The sequence below is a fragment of the Mustelus asterias genome, chromosome 20 (assembly GCF_964213995.1).
Source record: "Mustelus asterias chromosome 20, sMusAst1.hap1.1, whole genome shotgun sequence".
Taxonomy (NCBI): domain Eukaryota; kingdom Metazoa; phylum Chordata; class Chondrichthyes; order Carcharhiniformes; family Triakidae; genus Mustelus; species Mustelus asterias.
Window position 1 is genome coordinate 18,402,358 of NC_135820.1, and position 17,922 is coordinate 18,420,279.

Genomic DNA, 17,922 nt, shown 5'->3' on the forward strand with positions numbered 1-17,922 from the left:
GTATGAGGTACCTGGGAACTCGCAAAATGCTACATCTTGAGTCGTTCACAGGTGCCACAGATCATCAAGGATGCTCAGCATATTCATGTCTCCCCCAATGAGTAGGATGCCGAAAGGGATCACATCAAAGAGGGTGAGGATGTTGACGCCCCACAAGAAGACATGCCCATGAGACCCTTACAGTGACATGGATCCAGGGTGATGAAGAAGACTAGCTCATACAAATCTATTTTTGCTAACCCTACCGCTACATCAAAGTGTATTCCTGACATCCACAACAGAAGTGGAAGCTGTCCGCTGACTGTCATGCCCTATTATTGGGGAGGACCTTGGTGGGCATCCTTTGGCCCGAAGCCAGGAGGGCCCCTCCCTGCTAAGGCTCTCTACTTAGGAGCGACTGCACACTCCTTAACTTGACCAGCTGGAGTTGATGGAGTCACAATAGAGGGGAGATTTGGAGTGGCTGGATACCCTTGTAGTATCCCATGTGGAGGCTCCAGGGTGACAGATTGATGCTCCTTCTTCCTGTGGGTCCCTGAGGGCCTTTCCCTGATTTCTTGAGTGGAAGGGGCACCTGGAGGGCGGTTGAGATATCCAGTCCACATCTTGCCCAGCCATCGATGGATATCGCTCATGGCTACACCAATAATGTGCATATCTGGCAGACACTGATGGGCCAAGGTCTCCATGACAGATACCACCCTTCCAATGTGACCTCACATGTTAGAACTCTGTCTTCAGGCAGAACATGGACAGACTCCTCCATTCTTTGTTCTAATTTGGTGATGGGCTCTGACAACCCTGCCTGCTATCCCCCTACCTTTCTATGGAGCTCTAACTTTTCTCAGAGGCTAATTCCATAGGCTCGTCATCAGACTCAACAAGGGCTTGGCCTCTGGCAGTCCGAGTGTCAGCTGGCACTGCCTCCGCAGACACATTTTTCTGTGTTATGGTGATTTCGAGCCAGCTCAAAAAATGGGAGCTACCAAGGTGTGTGTCTCTGTGATAACGAAGGGTGCAGGTGAATGCAGTGACAGGTTTTCCTCAGATGTTTCTTCAGCCTCCTCAGCCAAGGTATTCTGGGGGCTGGTTGGTGATATCTCTCTGCCTTTTCTTGCTGGTGGCTGGGTTGGAGAAGAGATCATTAGTGATCTAGACAGCTACTTACATTGAAAAGCACTTAAGTGTTTACAGGTGGGCTTATTGGGAGATGCTGATCTCACTTTTGGGGGAGGAACAGTCTCTGTCCACACAGGCCAGCTCTGCTCCTGCTCGAATGAGGTGAGTGGCCTCAACTCCAGCTTCCCCCTCTGATCGGAAGTCTCTTGTCCTGTATGATCTTGTCAGATGGATAGACTGTGACAGCAAAAACAGATCATAAACCTGCATTCCTGCTGTGGATGCTGAGTGGTTCCCAGTAAGGGCTGAAGAGACACCTGGTGCAGGATGTCACAGGAGTTGATGATGTGTGTGTGAGAGAATCAGTGGTTATGTCCCTTCTGCTGGTAGTGTGTAAAATCCCTGTGGACTGTAGTCCAGTGGATGCTTGATGAACTTCAGGGTGTGAATTGAGTGAGGAGAATAGTGACTTATCCTGGTGGAGCAGATGCGATTATTCATCCTCCCTACATTGCATAGCAATCCTCTTTTGTGGCTCAGAGGTGCCAACCTCTCTGGCAACCTGTTCCTAAGCGAGTGTGGAGAGGTTGGAGGACCTCTGGTTCCCATCACGCTAGTCCTGGATTGCCTGCAGGAGTCTCACCAGGGAGTCCCACCTGGGGTGGTGAACTGTCACTGAACTTAGGGGCAGAGGGCTAGTTTCTTCTTCAGGCTATTGCTTCACTTGAATGTGCTGAGTTGCAGGAGTGAATGCCATTGTATTGTGTGGGTGCCATTTAAGTACAATGGACAGACTTTCAACCCCATGAAGTAATGGTGGATGAACAAATCCCAGCTCACCAGATTTGACAAGTGCTCAATTATGCAGAAATAATGAGTTGAAAAGTAGACAATCTGGTGCCCAACAGGAGTTTTGACAATTTCCCCACCCGCTTGTCACTCACTTAGTCTTCAGAACAGAATATTTCACCCTTGGACTAGACCAGGTGAACACAGCAGATTTTTAGCTCCAAATCACACTCGTGAACCAGGTGGCTTTGAAGAACAATTTTGTTGTTTTCTGTTTACTGCTTTTTATACAAGATCTATTTTAATTAAACAAATTTAAATTCTCCAGCTGTAGAGGTGAGATTTGAACTCAGGATTATTAGTCCAGGCCTCTGAATGACTAGTTCAGTAACGAAGAGTCGCTTGGTAATATAAAACTTGACTATTGCTGGAAAGAGACATGTTGTCAAAGCTTTTTGTTTTGCACTGTTCAGGACAAATGCAAGAATGCCAAATTTCCAAAGATGACAACAATTTATACTAGAGGAGAAAAGAGTGTTCATTCCAAGTAAACTCTGGCTGAGGCATTGCCTTGGGAAAGCAATGTAGGAAAGAGGGAACTATAGACTCCCCAAGCTCCCAGCTAATTTGAGAAAGGCGTAAGTCTTGAATTTATTCCTTTTGTTTCCTGTGTATGTCACTTTCAGCAGGTGTAAATGAGAAACAAATCAATTTAAAATAATTAGTTGAGCTCATAATGTGGTCAACCGCTAATTCTTTCAGCATTGTGCATCGTGTCTTTCGAATCGATACCATCCTTAACCTATATAAATTAAACAATACCACCCTTAACCTCCTTAGTTAGCCACAGATGAATCCTTCTCGAAAAAGCTTTCTTTTGTCAATGGAACACGTTATGATCCCTGCAGAGATCGATTTGAACAGCAAGTTACTAGCTTCAAGGATAACACAACAATATGTCATGCTTTAAAGAGGTTTATTTCAAAAGACTAAAAGCAGTATTAATTAAACGCTTTTTGTAGGCGACCTATACTTTAAACTATAGAACTTTTCAGTTATATCACATCAGTTATACACTGTCCTTTAAGTAGATTTTCAATTCTCCCAGAATCAGCCCAAAATGATTCTTAGCACCCAAAAGTTTACTTCTGTTCTTTCCCTTTCCCAGCGTGGAATCTTTTAATTCCGGGACTGTCTTTCATGGTGTGAGCTTTTCTGGAAAATTCTCCTTCTAGATAAAGCTAGGCAAATCATTCAGCCTCGTTTTAACTCCATACACATTTGGTCTTTCCATTCTTGAGTGCGAGGTTTCCTCCCAGTCTGACAGACGTGCTGGTTAGGCGGATTAGCTATGCTAAATTCACCCTCAGTGTACCCAAACATGCGCCGGAGTGTGGCGACTAGGAGATTTTCATGGTAACTTCATTGCAGTGTTAATGGAATCTTCCTTGTGAGTAATAAATAAACTTTACTTTTAGTTTTACTTTCCTTTAATACTTTTCTGAGGCTATGGAGGTTCAGTCTCCACTGTCAGCAAAAAGGTTGCTGCCATTTCTCCACCTTCTCAGTAAAACAATCTGAGGCCCCTTTAATCTCTAACATTTAAACCACTCAGGCTTGCTGTCAGGCAGATCTTAGCACAGGTCACGTGACCCCCTTCATTTTAGCCTAAATTAAAGGAGTCCCAAAACATTATTTTCTAAATCTTGTAATTGTAACAACACATTTTTGTCGTGAACTATGAAAATATCTCCTTAAATGCCTACCATTGCATCCCTATCATCTTACCTTTAACTTATTTTCCAGTCCACTTTCTTCATACACTTGTCATTACCTTTGAGTTTATGACTCTTGTTTTAAACCTATATTTCCTCATCCCCAACCTGAACGTGAAATTCAATCATGTTATGATCAATCATCATCCTGAGATCATTGCCTCTTTACACGTTACCAGGTATAGAATGGTCAGTTCACGGTTTGGTTCCAGAACAAAATAATCCCCAATATGCTCTGTGAACTCATCCTCCAGGCAAACTTTGTTAATTTGTCATCCAAACTACATGTGGCACGGTAGCATGGTGGTTAGCACTGCTACTTCACAGCTCCAGGGACCTGGGTTCAATTCCTGGCTCGGATCACTGTCTGTGCGGAGTTTGCACATTCTCCCTGTGTCTGCATGGGTTTCCTCTGGGTGCTACGGTTTCCTCCCACAGTCCAGCTCTTTCGATACCAATCAAGTAAACGAACTCAAATTAACTTAGGGACAAAGTAAAAGGGGCAGCTCCCCAAAAGGAAGGGGGGAACAGCCCGAACCAAAAACAAAGTCGAAAAGAAACTTAAAACGTCAAACCAAAAGGTGATTATCGGGGTCGGTAATACACCCCAGCCCCCCTCCCACAGTCCAAAGATGTGTGGGTTAGGTTGATTGGCCAAGCTAAATTGCCCCTTAGTGTCCTGGGATGTGTAGATTAGTGGGTTAATATGAGGGTTATAGTGATTAGCAGGTAAATATGTAGGGATACAGGGATAGGGCCTGGGTGGGATTGTTGTCAGTGCAGACTCGATGGGCTGAATGGCCTCTTTCTGCACTGTAGGGTTTTGATGGTTTTTGATGAAGATTAAAATCCCTTATGATTATTGTTGGGCATTTAGACACCGGATTAAACACCCGAATTCAGGAAACTAAAAAGGTTGGCAAGCCATTGAAACACAGAGACAGGACTCCCTGACAGAAAGGAGTTAGTTTAAGTCACAGTAAAGTCACACTATTGAGGACAGATTAGATATGTTTGTTTTAAATCCAGATCCTAACCTAGCTCTGATCCCAATCACTAACCCGAAAGTCTAACCTTCACTGCTCAAGACAGAAAGGGCCACCTCACAGCACAATGGACCCGGGTTCGATTGCCGGCTTGGGTCACTGTCTGTGTGGAGTCTGCATGTTCTGTGTCTGCTTGAGTTTCCTCTGGGCTACTCTGGTTTCCTCCCACAGTCTGAAAGACATGCTGGTTAGGTGCACTGGGCCATGCAAAATTCTCCCTCAGTGTACCCGAATAGGCGCCCGAGTGTGGCAACTAGGGGATTTTCACAGTAACTTCATTGCAGTGTTAATGTAAGCCTACTTGTGCCAATAATAAATAATGTTCAGTTATTGTGGAGAATGGATGTCCCTTTGACAATATGAAAGGCCATGTTCAGGGCACCAGGATTACTGCAGGGGTTAGGGTTGGGGGAGGCTTTGCCGCGGCTCCAGTCCCAATCCCCGTACCTGCCCAAAGACTCAGCCCGCAGAAGCTGCTGCTGCCCAGCACCGCGAACTTCAGCCCGCAATGACTGTAGCAGAACCGCCTGGAGCCGCTCCACTGCCCCGAACTTGGTCATTTGCAGCGAGGACTCCATCCGAAAGGCCGCAACAGCACTGCGGACATCCAAATAATGGCGCCCCCAGGTGAGAACAGGCCGGCTCCCGGCAAAACCAACTGCGTCTGCGCACCAGCCAGCGGGCTCCCGGCAAAACTAACTGCGTCTGCGCACCAGCCGGCCGGCTCACGGCAAGACCGACTGCGCCTGCGCACCAGCCGACCAACTCCCGCCAAGACAAATTGCGCCTGCGCATCAGCCGACCCTCCCCCCCCCCCCCCTCCAAAACCAGTTGCACCTGCGTATAAGTGGTGCTACTTGTTGTGAGTGATGGCAGTATTGTTATTGGGGCTGAAGTTTTCCTTTCCAGCCCTGTGGATGCCACTGGTTATTGGTGGCACTGTGTCAATGTCAATACTGTAAGAACATAGTGTTTTTAAATTCATTTGTTGGACAGAGGCACAGTGCCGGATTTAGACTTGGTGAGGCCCTAAGCTAAATAAAGCTTGGGGGCCCCTTGTTAAAAAGTTACACCAAAAGGTCTCACAAAGGTGCGTACCAAAACAGGACCTTGGGTCGCCACAAAAAAATTGAAAACATAATTATGCCTTTTAATCATTTAATAGCAAAGTATTTAAAGTGAAAAATACCAATTATTTTCAAATGAATGCATTTACTGATTACACATTTATCATTTGGCTGGCTTGATCTCATAGATTTTGGTAATTTTGGTAATTTTTTGAGTTGCTCTTCAAGCTGGTGCTTTCTTTTTCTTTTCTGGGATCCGCTCTTAAATGTTCATTGTAACAATGTGGACTTCATTGTAAACCTTCTGAAATTTTGTGAGGCCCCTGCGGATTGTGAGGCCCTAAGCTGTAGCTTGTTTAGCTTATGCCTAAATCTGGCACTGCATAGGCAACTCTGGCTGGCCAGCATTTATTGCCCACCCCGGTTGCCCTTAGAGGACAGTTGAGAGTCAACCACATTGCTGTGGTTCTGGAGTCAGATGTAGGCCTGGCCAGGTAAGGACGGCAGATTTCCTTCCCTAAAGGACATTACTGAGCTAGATGGGTTTTTCCAACAATCGACAATGGTTTTCATGGTCATCAGTAGATTCTTAATTCCAGATTTTTTTATTGAATTCAAATTTCACCATCTGCTGTGGTGGGATTCGAATCCGGGTCCCTGGAACATTAGCTGAGTTTTTGGATTAATCATCTAGCAATAACACCACTCAACCATCGCTTCCTGCTGGCTTAATGTTTTATTTCACAAAAAAAGTACAGAGTGGTTAGCAACGATGCATTTAAAGGGAAGCTAGGGACGTACATGGGAGAATAGAAAAACCAGAAAATGCTAGTGGGTAGCACAGTGGTTAGCACTGCTGCCTCACAGCGCTGGGGAGCCAGGTTCAGTTCCCAGCTTGGATGACTGTCAATGTGGAGTTTGCATATTCTCATTGTGTCTGTGTGGGTTTCCTCTGAGTGCTCTGATTTTCTCCCACAGTCCAAAGATGTGCTGGTTAGGTTAATTGGCCATGCTAAATTGCCTCTTAGTTTCAGGGTAAATATGTGGGGTCACAGAGATAGGGCCTGGGTGGGATTGTTGTCAGCCTTGCTGGCGTGCACGGTCAGAAAATTCGACTCTGGAACTCTCTTCCTGAAAAGACGGTGGAAACAGACTCTTTGAATATTTTTAAGGCAGAGCTAGATAGATGTTTGATTAACCAGTGGATGAAAGGTTATCGGGAATCGGCAGGAATGTGGGGTTGGGGTTACAATCGGATCAGCCATGACCTTATTGAATGGCAGAGCAGTCTCGAGGGGCCGAGGGGTCTTAATTTGTATGTTCATAACATTCAGTACCTCCACCACCAACATGCAGTAGCAGCAGTGTGTTCCATCTGCAAGATGCACTGGCAGAAACTCACCAAGGCTCTTTCGACAGCACCTTCCAAACCCATGACCACCACCATCTAGAAAGACAAGGGCATCAGATACATGGGAACACCACCATCTGCAAATTCCCCTCCAAGTCAATCACCGTCCTGACTAGGAAATATATCTTTGTTCCTTCACTGTCGCTAGGTCAAAAACCTGGAACTGTCTTCCTAACAGCCCTATGGGTTTTCCTGAAACACTTAGACTACCACAGTTTAAGAAGACAGCTCACCACCGCATTCTCATGGGCAATTAACAATGGACAATGAATGCTGGCCTAGCTGGTGACACCCACATCCCACGAATGAATAAAATAAAACTAAATTAGTAACCGCAATGACTTAAACTGATTTATAGAAACAAAATAATTAAATTTTTAAAAATGATTAACTAATCAAATCAATAAATGAATAGGGTGATGTAGACAAAGCAAGGCAAGTGGCTTACTAACTGCAGCAAGTGGGAGATTGTGGAAAACTGCAGCATCTGGGAGATTGTGGAAAATGTTGTGGCCCCGGTCTACCATATCTGTGCTAAATGGCTGAAGCTCAGTGAACTTTGCGCCTTGTGTTAAGTAGTCAGGTTTACTGTTGGTCAATGGTCAGGGGTAGGAGGGTTTGACTGTGAGTCAAGACAGGTATGGGAATGCAGAATTCTCTGACGGAGGAGCTTCGGCTTTTGAATTTGGCCATAAGGTACTTACTGCCTGTGTTAATAATAACGACTACAGGATGGATGGGAAAACTGACCATGGTGTAGGAGTCTATGAGTGGGTTGGAGGATAAAGGAATGTGGTAGTGATAGGTGATGGAAGAAGATCATAGCATCTTAAGGAATAAGAGCTGGAGAAGGACATTCTTCCCGTTGAGCTTCCTCCGCCATTCAATAAGCTCATGGCTGAGCTGATTGTATCTTCTAACTCTACATTTGCACCTGTCCCCATAATTCCTGACTCCTTTATCAATCAAAAAGTTGTCTAACTCAGCTGATTGATTTGATTTATTATTGTCACATGTATTAGCATACAGTGAAAAGTGTTGTTTCTTGCACACTATACAGACAAAGCATACCAGTCATAGAATATGGAGGGGAGAAGGAAAGGAGAGAGTGCAGAATAGAGTGTTACAGTCATAGCTAGGGTTCAGAGAAAGATCAGCTTAATTTAGGGTAGGTCCATTCAGAAGTCTGATGGCAGCAGGGAAGAAGCTGCTTTTGAGTCTTTTGGTACGTGACCTCAGACTTTTGTATCTTTTTCCCGACGGAAGAAGGTGGAAGAGACTATGTTCGGGGTGCATGGGGTCCTTGATTATGCTGGCTGCTTTTCTGAGTCAGCGGGAAGTGTAGGCAGTGTCAATAGATGTGAGGCTGGTTTGAATGATGGACTGGGCTACATTCAGAACTGTTTGAGTTTTCCTGTGGTCTTGGGTAGAGCAGCAGCTGTACCAATTTATGATACATCCAGAAAGGATGCTTTCCATTGTGCATCTGTAAAAATTGGTGAGAGTCATAGCTGACATGCCAAATTTCCTTTGCCTCCTGAGAACGTAGAGGCATCGGTCAGCTTTGAATATATTGAATGACCCCAAGCTCCACTGCTTTCTGTGGAAGATAATTCCAAGTACTAATGACACTGTGTGAGAGAAGAAATTCCTCCTCATCTTCATCTTAACTTATGTTTAAATTGTGTTCCCTAGTTCTAGATTCCATCATGAGAGGAAACATCCTCTGAGCACCTGCCCAGTCAAACCCCCTCAGAATCCTATTTGTTTCAATAATGCCGAGTAAAAAATATTTGAGGTTCTACATGTTTACTACATAACTGGATCCTTCCCTCCCAATTTGGAAGTTTGATTCCCGACGCCAGGAGATCCGGATTGTTACCTGAGCCACATGCCAGTTGGCATAGGGATAAACAGATGATATTCTGTGGCTGGAAAAAAAGCAATTTATTGTTTAAATAGAAAGCAGATTCAAAGTGCGTCAGTGCAGAGGTATCTGGGTGTTCTTGTGCATGAATCACAGAAAGTCAGTATGTAGATAGGTGCAGCATGTAATAAGAAAGGAAAATGCAATCTTGCCATTTACTGCAAAAGGACTAGATTTTTAAAATAGAGTAGTGTTGTTACAATTGTATAAGGCATTGGTGAGACCACACCTGGAGCATTGTGTTCAGTTTTGGTCCCCTTATTTGAGGAAGGATGTGGTGGCCTTGGAGGCAGTTCAGAGGAGGTTCACCAGATTGATTCCAGGGATGAAAGGTTTGACATATGAGGGGAGATTAAGCAGTTTGGGCTTATACTCACTAGAGATGAGGGAGACTGAACGAGGTATAGAAAATGCTAAAGGAGATTGATAAGGTGGACATTGCATTCATGTTCCCCCTTGTGGATCAGCCCAGAACTAGAGGTTGCAGATACAGATTGAGAGGAGGTTGGTTCAAAACTGAGATGAGGTGAAACTACTTCTCTCAGACGGTTGTGAATCTATGGAACTCACTGCCTCGGATGGTGATGGCTAGCATGAGGGGACATACCTTTAAATTGAGGGGTGATAGATATAGGACAGATGTCAGAGGTAGGTTCTTCATTCAGAGAGAGAAGGGCGCGGAATGCCCTGCCTGCAGCAGTAGTGGATTCGCCAACATTAAGGGCATTTAAATGGTCATTGGATAAACATATGGATGATATTGGAACAGTGTAGATTAGAGGGGCATTAGATTGGTTTCACTGGTCAGCGCAACATCGAAGGGCCTGTACTGCGCTGTAATGTTCTATGTTCAGTAAGAAGTTTAACAACACCAGGTTAAAGTCCAACAGGTTTATTTGGTAGCAAAAAAGCTACCAAATAAACCTGTTGGACTTTAACCTAGTGTTGTTAAACTTCTTACTGTGTTTACCCCACTCCAACGCTGGCATCTCCACATCATGTTCTATGTTCAACAGATTCAAGAGAGAGATGAGCTCTGCAGGAGGAGGAGGAGTCTGCGGGGGGGCGGGGTTTGTGCGTGGGGCGGGGTCTGTGTGAAGGGGCGGGGTCTCTGGGCGGGGGGGTCAGGGCCAGTGAGAGGGGGCGGGGTCTGTGTGAAGGGGCGGGGTCTGTATGGGGGCGGGGTCTGGGGGGCAAGGTCAGTGAGAGGGGGCGGGGTCTGTGTGAAGGGGCGGGGTCTGTGTAAGGAGGCGGGGTCCCTGGATGGTGGGGTCTCTGGATGGGGGGGGTCAGGGCCGGTGAGAGGGGGCGGGGTCTCTGGACGGTGGGGTCAGGGCTTGCGCGGAGCATGCGCAGTCAGTTGTTTGGCGGTTGAGCCTGAGTGTCGAGGTCGCTATGGGCTGTGATGGAGGCACCATTCCCAAGCGGCATGAGCTGGTGAAGGGCCCCAAGAAGGTGGAGCAGGTGAGAAACAACTACCCCTCCTCCCGCAGCGCCGATCCCCGCTAGCCGTCCTATCTGGGCAAGGCCTGCTCATCGCAGGCTTTCAGCGCTGTTTCTTAGCTGAAGCTGACAGGCTCAGTGCCATAGCCAGTGGAACAGGGCCCGGGCTCTCTGCTTGCTGAGCCCAGCACAGTGAGGTGAAGCTTTAGGTTTAGGAGCTGGAGGAGGTTCAGGGAGGGTTCTGTGGAGAGGCTAGAGGGCAAATGAGCACTCAGACTTTGTGTGTTTACACTGTCCTCAGTGTCCATCTCACACCCCGGTGCTCCAGATGTTTGAGAGTGGATGGCAATGATAGTCAGCTCCTGGTTTTACAGTTTCACTTGTTGCAAGAACACTGACATTGTTATGTGTGGTATTGTCGTTTGGAAGGATGGGAGTCAAGTCCCATTATAGTTTCATAGTTGTGTTTCGTATTCTGAACGTCCTGTTGTGATTAGGGCATGGGAGCAGTGGGAGGTAACTGCAGAGGTGGTGAATACACAGGTCATGATTTTTCAATTTCCCTAGATCCCAGAGTAGTCCCTGTGGATTGGAAGTTAGCAAGTGCACCATGGTTATTCAAGAAAGGAGGCAGAGGGAAAACTGGGTCAGTTAGCCTGACATCTTCCTTACTTGGACTTAGTTGCTTGGGCATGATGTGGAGATGCCGGCGTTGGACTGGGGTAAACACAGTAAGAAGTCTCGCAACACCAGGTTAAAGTCCAACAGGTTTATTTGGTAGCACAAGCCACTAGCTTTCGGAGCGCTGCCCCTTCATGCCACTCACCTCATGAAGGGGCAGCGCTCCGAAAGCTAGTGGCTTGTGTACCAAATAAACCTGTTGGACTTTAACCTGGTGTTGTGAGACTTCTTACAGTACAATGGGCAGCCAGACTTTGCTACTATACCTGGTCCATCACAGATTCTTTAACCTGATCTTCAAAGTCCTTTTTAAATGTACTTTGCAGGGTCGTCTTCGGCCAAGCCTGTCTTCTTTTTCCAAGTGGTGGTCCCATTCTGCTGACATTCTGATATAACTTTGATTTGATCTATTGTCACATGTACAGTGAAAATATGGGCAGGGTAAATATGTGGGGTTATGGGAATAGGATTGGATTGTTGTTGGTGCCGAATGGCCGCCTTCTGCAGTGTAGGGATTCCATGATTCTATGAAAAGTATTGTTTCTTGTGCATTATGCAGACAAAGCATACCGTACATAGAGAAGGAAGGGAGAGAGTGCAAGAATGTAGTGTCACAGTCATAGCTGGGGTAAAGAGAAAGATCAACTTAATATGAGATAGGTCCATTCAAAAGTCTGATGGCAACAGGGAAGAAGCTGTTCTTGAGTCGGTTGGTATGTGATCTCAGACTTTTGTATCTTTTTCCTGACGGAAGAGGGTGAAAGAGAGAATATGTCTGAGGTGTGTGGGGGTCCTTAATTATTCTGGTTGCTTTTCCGATGCAACAGGAAGTGTAAACAGAGTCAATGGATGGGAGGCAGGTTTGCGTGATGGACTGGGCTACATTCATGACCCTTTAAAAGCAAATTACTGCGGATGCGAGAATCTGAAACCAAAAGAGAAAACACTGGAAAATCTCAGCAGGTCTGGCAGCATCTGTAAGGAGAGAAAAATGTTGATGTTTTGAGTCCAGATGACCCTTTGTCAAAGCTAAAAGGCATAGAAAGTGGGAGATATTTATACTGCAGGGGGAGGGAATGAAAGATGAGTCATAGCCATAGAAACCAGGGGAAAAGACTGCTAATAGCTGCCCACTGAGAGAATAAAGGATGTGAATGGCAAAATGGCAGAAAAGCTGGAAGCTGTGATAGATGAAGATGTTGGGGGAGGGGGAATGGGACAGAGGTAGAATGTAGAAAAGGGGAAGCTGAGGGAGAAAAGGTAAGGAAAGGGGGATAAAGTAGGGGGAAAGAGGTGGGGGGGGGGGGCAAGAAAAATGAAGAAAGACAATAAAGAAATAAAAGGTAGAGAACCGGAAAAAATTAAATAAAATAGAATGAAAACAAAGGGGTCGAGATGGGGTAGAGCAAATCATCTGAAGTTGTTGAATTTGATGTTGAGACTGGAAGGTTGTAAAGTGCCCAGCTGGAAGATGTGGTGCTGTTCCTGCTGTTTGCGTTGAGCTTCACTGGAACATTGCAGCAAGTCAAGGACAGACATGTGGGCACGGGAGCAGGATCGTGTGTTAAAATGGCAAGCAACCGGAAGGTCAGGGTCCTGATTGTGCACAGAGCGAAGGTCCTCAGCAAAGTGATCACCCAGTCTACGCTTGGCCTCTTCGACCACATTGGGAGCAGCGAATGCAATAGACCAAATTGAAGGAGGTGCAAGTGAAACACTGCTTAACTTAGAATGAGTGTTTTGGACCTTGGATAGTAAGTATAGAAGAGATAAAGGGACAGGTGTTTCACCTTCTGAGATTGCATGGGAGATTGCCATGAGTGACGGGAGAGGTGTAGGTATAGTGGAAGAGTGGATTAGGTTAACCCAGAGGAAACGGGTCTGTGTGGAATGCTGACAGAGGTAGTGAAGGGAAGATGTGTTTGGCATCACGCTGGAGTTGGTGAAAATGGCGGAGGATTATGCTTTGCATGCGGAGGCTGGTGGGGTGAAATGTGAGGGACTCTACCTTGTTCTGGGAGAGAGGTGAGGGGGTGAGGGTCATGGCATGTGAGATGGACTGCACGCTGTTGAGGGCCCTGTCGACAACTGTAGATGGGAATCCACGGTTGAGGAAAAAGGAGCACATGTTAGAAGCACCACTTTGGAAAATGGCATCATTGGAACAAATGCGACGGAGGCGAAAGAGCTGAGAGAAAGGGATGGAGTCCTTACAGAATGTGGGGTGTGAAGAGCTATAGTTCAGATAGCTGTGGGAGTCAGTGGACTTGTAATGAATATTGGTAGATAGCCTATTGCTGGAAATGGAGACAGAAAGGTCAAGGAAGGGAAGGGAAGTGTCTGAGATGGACCAGGTGAAGGCGATGGAGGGGTGGAAACTGGAAGGGAAGTTGATGAATTTGTTCGGGTCTGGACGAGAGCATGAAGTGGCACCAAAATAGTAATCGATGTACCAGTAAAGGAGTTGTGGGAGGGGACCTGGGTAGGCCTGGAACAAGGAATGCTCCACACACCCCATAAAAAGACAAGCATAGCTAGGACCCATGCAGGTACCCGTTGCTACACCTTTGATTTGGAGAAAGTGGGATGAGTAAAAGGAGAAGTTGTTGAGAGATAAAATGAGTTCTGCCAGGTGGAGGAGAGTGGTGGTGGATGGGAATTGTTCAAGCCTCTTTTCAAGAAAGAAGCGAAGAGCTCTCAGGCCATCCTGGTGTGGGATGGAGGTGTAGAGAGATTGCACATCCAGGGTGAATAGGAGGCGGTTAGGGCCTGCGAACTGGAAGCTGTCAATATGATGCAGGGCAAGAGAGGAATCTCGGATGTGGGTGGAGAGGGAATGGACCAGGGGAGTGAGGCTGGAGTCAAGGTAAGAGGAAATAAGTTCAGTGGGGCAGGAGCATGCTGACACAATGGGCCTACCAGGACAGTCCTTTTTGTAGACTTTGGGAAGTAGGTAGAAGCGGGCTGTCCGAAGTTGGGAGACTATGAGGTTAGAAGCTACGGGGGGAAGTCATTCGGAGGAAATGAGATCGGTGACGGTGTTAGAGATAATGGCTTGATGTTCAGTGGTGTGGTCATGGTCCGTTGGGGGTAGGAGGAAGTGTCTGAGAGTTGGCGTTCAGCCTCTGCGAGGTAGAGGTCAGTATGCCAGAGGACAACAGCACCCCCTTTCTTGGCAGGTTTGATGACAATGTCAGGGTTGGACCTGAGGGAGCGAAGGGCGGAAAGTTCGGAAGGAGAGAGGTTGGAATGGGTGAGGAGGGCAGAAAAATGGAGACGGCCAATGTCCCGACGACAGTTCCCAATGAAAAGATCGAGGGCAGGTAATTGTCCCAGTGGAGGTGTCCAATTGGAGGCAGAATGTTGGAGGCACGTGAAAGGATCTGTGGAAGGGGGGAGGACTCTTGCCCAAACAAGTGGGCACGGAGACGAAGGCGACGGAAGAAGATTTAAACATCATGTCGAGCCTGGAATTTATTAAGGTGGGGACGTAAGGGTACAAAGCTGAATCCTTTGCTGAGAACAGCACGCTCAGCCTCAGAGAGGGGAAGGTCAGAGGGTATGGTGAAGACACGGCAAGGGCTGGGACTAGAAGAGATGGAGTTCGAGAGATTGGGACTGGTGGAGGGCCTGGGATGGGCAGTGATGTTGATAAGTTGTTGAAGCTTGCATTCCTTAACATATGCAAGAAACAGGAAAAGTTTTTTGTTAAGACGCTGAATGATGTGGAGGATGAAATGAAACTAGGGATAGGGACAGCTTTGAGAGAGAGTAAGATGGTGTTGCTGGAGAGAGATATCGAGTGTCTTCATGTGGCGGCGCATGGAACTGAGTGCGGCTTTCAGGATTCGGCGAGAACAGCAGTTCGAAGAATGTTGTATATCCTGGAGGTACCTGTAATCCTGGAGGTTACATGCAGGGTGGAACTTGAGTTGAAATCCACGTGGGGTAAGTCGTAGATGACGACAGTCACTGAGGAAGGAAATGTGGCTATGGAAGCGAGTCTTGGTAAATACTTTGTCCAACACAGAGAGAAATGGAAAGCAGTGAAGGTGGTGGATAGGGGGGACTACAGCTCTTCACACCCCACATCCTGTAATGACTCCATCCCTTTCTCTCAGCTCCTTCGCCTCTGTCGCATTTGTTCCGATGATGCCATAACTACCTCCGAGTTCCATAACTACCTCCTCATTCTCATGGGTGAAGACAGATGTGAAATATTCATTTAACACCCGACCAATGTCCTCTGCCTCCACCCACAGATTTCCCCCTTGACTCCTAATAGGCCCTACTCTTTCCCTGGTTATCCTCTTCCCATTGATATACTTATAGAATATCTTAGGATTTTCCATACTTTTACCAGCCAGAGCTTTCTCTTATCTCCTCTTTGCTCTCCTAATTGATTTCTTAAACTCCATCGCGCATTTTCTGTACTCCACTAATGCCTCCGCAGACTTACTCCCTTTATACTTGTTAAAAGCCTCTCTTTTCTTTCTCATTTATCCTGAATGTCTCTGGTCATCCATGTTTCTCTGGGTTTGTTACATCTCCTATTATGCTCGAGGGAACATGTTGGGCCTGTACTCTCCCCATTTCATCTTTGAATACCCCCCACTGCTCTTCTGTAGACTTCCCCACGAGTAACTCATTCCAGTCTACCTTGCCCAGATCCTGCCTAATTTTGTTAAAATCTATGCTCCCCCGATTCCCCCGATTCCCCCCCCCCCCCCCTCATCCGTTTTACCTTCAATACTCCTGGCATTGAAGTAGAGGCCCTCCAGCCTTGTCTTACTCCCTTGAAACTTACTACCACTGTAGGTCCTTCTGACCTGATTGCTTTTCTATGTTATACTGTGTCCCTATCCTGCTAACGGTCTGGGTCCCCTCCCCCTGCTGATCTAAACGCTTCCCAACAGCAATAGCAAATCCACCAGCAAGGATGTTAGTCCCGCTCTGGTTTAGATGTAGGCCGCCCACTTGTACAGGTCCCACCTTCCCCAAAAAACAGTCCTAGTGGTCCAGGAATCTAAAACCCTCTTCCCTGCATCAACTCTTAAGCCACCCATTCATCTGTTGTATTCTCCTATTTCTGCACTCACTAGCTCGTAGCACTGGGAGTAATCCTGAGATTACAACCTGAGAGGTCTTGCTCCTTAGTCTATTGCCTGACTCCTTAAATTCTTGATGCAAGACCTCATTCCTCTTTCTACCTTTGTCATTAGTACCAACATGTACCATGACCTCTGCCTTATCACCCTCCCCCTTCAGGATGCTCTGCAGCCGTTCAGTGACATCCCGGTGCCACTGCACTGGCTGCTGCTGCTGTTTTCCCCCGATGGCCATCCTCCCCAACTGTATCCAAAGTGGTATACCTGTTAGAGAGGGGGACTGCCACGAGGAATTCCTGCACTGACTCTCTGCCCTTTCTGGCGGACACCCATCTATCTGCCTAACCTTGGGTGTGATCACGTCTCTAAAACTCTTGACGCTTTCTGCCACCTGCATGCTCCTACATGCATCCACTTGTTGCTCCAACTGAACCACGCGGTCTGTGAGGAGTTGCCATTGGATGCACTTCCTGCAGATGTAGCCATCCGGAAAGCTGGAAGCGTTGTGGAATTCGCTTTTGGAAGTCGGATCAAAAACTGATGAGATCCAGGTTTCTCCGCAAACCTTCTTTATTGCATCGGAGGAGAGATCGCTAGACCATGCGCATCAAGCATGGGTTCGTGAGTCTCTGTCTGGCTTACAAAACAGTTTCAGTTATATACGAGGGAGATACATCCACATACAGTCAATAAGGGCATAGCTGTATTGTTACATTTTGATTAGGTTACTTTCAAGAACAAAAGGCCAATCGATAAGTCCCTGCCCTCCGAAGCCAGAACCACAATTACCTATTCGCAGTTTCTTTAACGTGATCATTAGTTTCGGTGAGCCTTGTCGTCCTCGCCTCAGGCCCTTTCCATAACCAGTTTATTCCTCAACTGATTCCTAGTTACGCACCCCAATTTTAACCCTTTCCTCTTCTCAATCTACCTTATACACATTCTCAGCGTCATGGACCTCCCACATCTCACAGTTCGAGCACTGCACCCCTTTGACTGACATTTCTAATGTTAATTAATCAATCACTTCAAAAAAATAGTAATTAAATTTAGCACTAATTAAGCCCTTCTTTCCTTGTCCTCATCCAATCAATTCTAGCCCTTACTGATTTTAAATCACAACATGTAGTTTCAAACTACAAAAAGTGATAAAAGTTCTAAAGACTTACCGACCTGAACCCCTACTTGCCAATCAGCACCCTCCCTTGTAGCCTCTGCTGCCTATTTCACCTAATTCCAAAAGCACACTCACAAAGCCAGGCAGCACTCACAGTGCAAACTATTGCAGAACTGTATATCTAACTGCTCTGAAATAAATCAGTGTGTGGGTTATAACAAATGTCATCTTTCCAGAGTTAGTCGGGCTGCTTTCAGGAACACAAAGTTCAAAAGACGCAAGTATCCAGTTTAGATTGTAAGATGTTACGAATGGTACACTCCCTTTAATTTTAAATTCCTTCAAGGGTGGTGAGCATCAGTGTCAAGGTCCAAATTGTTGCCATTTCGTAATTGCTCTTGAGAAGGTGGTGGTGAGCTGCTTTCTTGAACTGCCAAAG

At 46.4% G+C, this 17,922-nt stretch overlaps 3 protein-coding genes across 3 annotated transcripts in view; 1 reads left to right on the forward strand and 2 right to left on the reverse strand.

The window, feature by feature from the left end:
• spo11 (SPO11 initiator of meiotic double stranded breaks) overlaps positions 1–5,307 on the reverse strand; it is a 52,897-nt gene extending 47,590 nt beyond the window's left edge. Inside the window, exon 1 of the mRNA XM_078236047.1 lies at positions 5,177–5,307. Within this exon, the coding sequence (XP_078092173.1) occupies positions 5,177–5,307 (131 nt within the window). The remainder of the gene's footprint in view (positions 1–5,176) is intronic.
• The window catches only part of gcnt7 (glucosaminyl (N-acetyl) transferase family member 7), a 420,025-nt gene that overhangs the window by 341,693 nt on the left and 60,410 nt on the right, over positions 1–17,922 (reverse strand). The window lies entirely within an intron of this gene.
• The window catches only part of rtf2 (replication termination factor 2), a 166,301-nt gene continuing 158,717 nt past the window's right edge, over positions 10,339–17,922 (forward strand). The window contains exon 1 of the mRNA XM_078236308.1: positions 10,339–10,598. Coding sequence (XP_078092434.1) covers positions 10,530–10,598 — 69 coding nt within the window. The 5' untranslated portion in view covers positions 10,339–10,529. The remainder of the gene's footprint in view (positions 10,599–17,922) is intronic.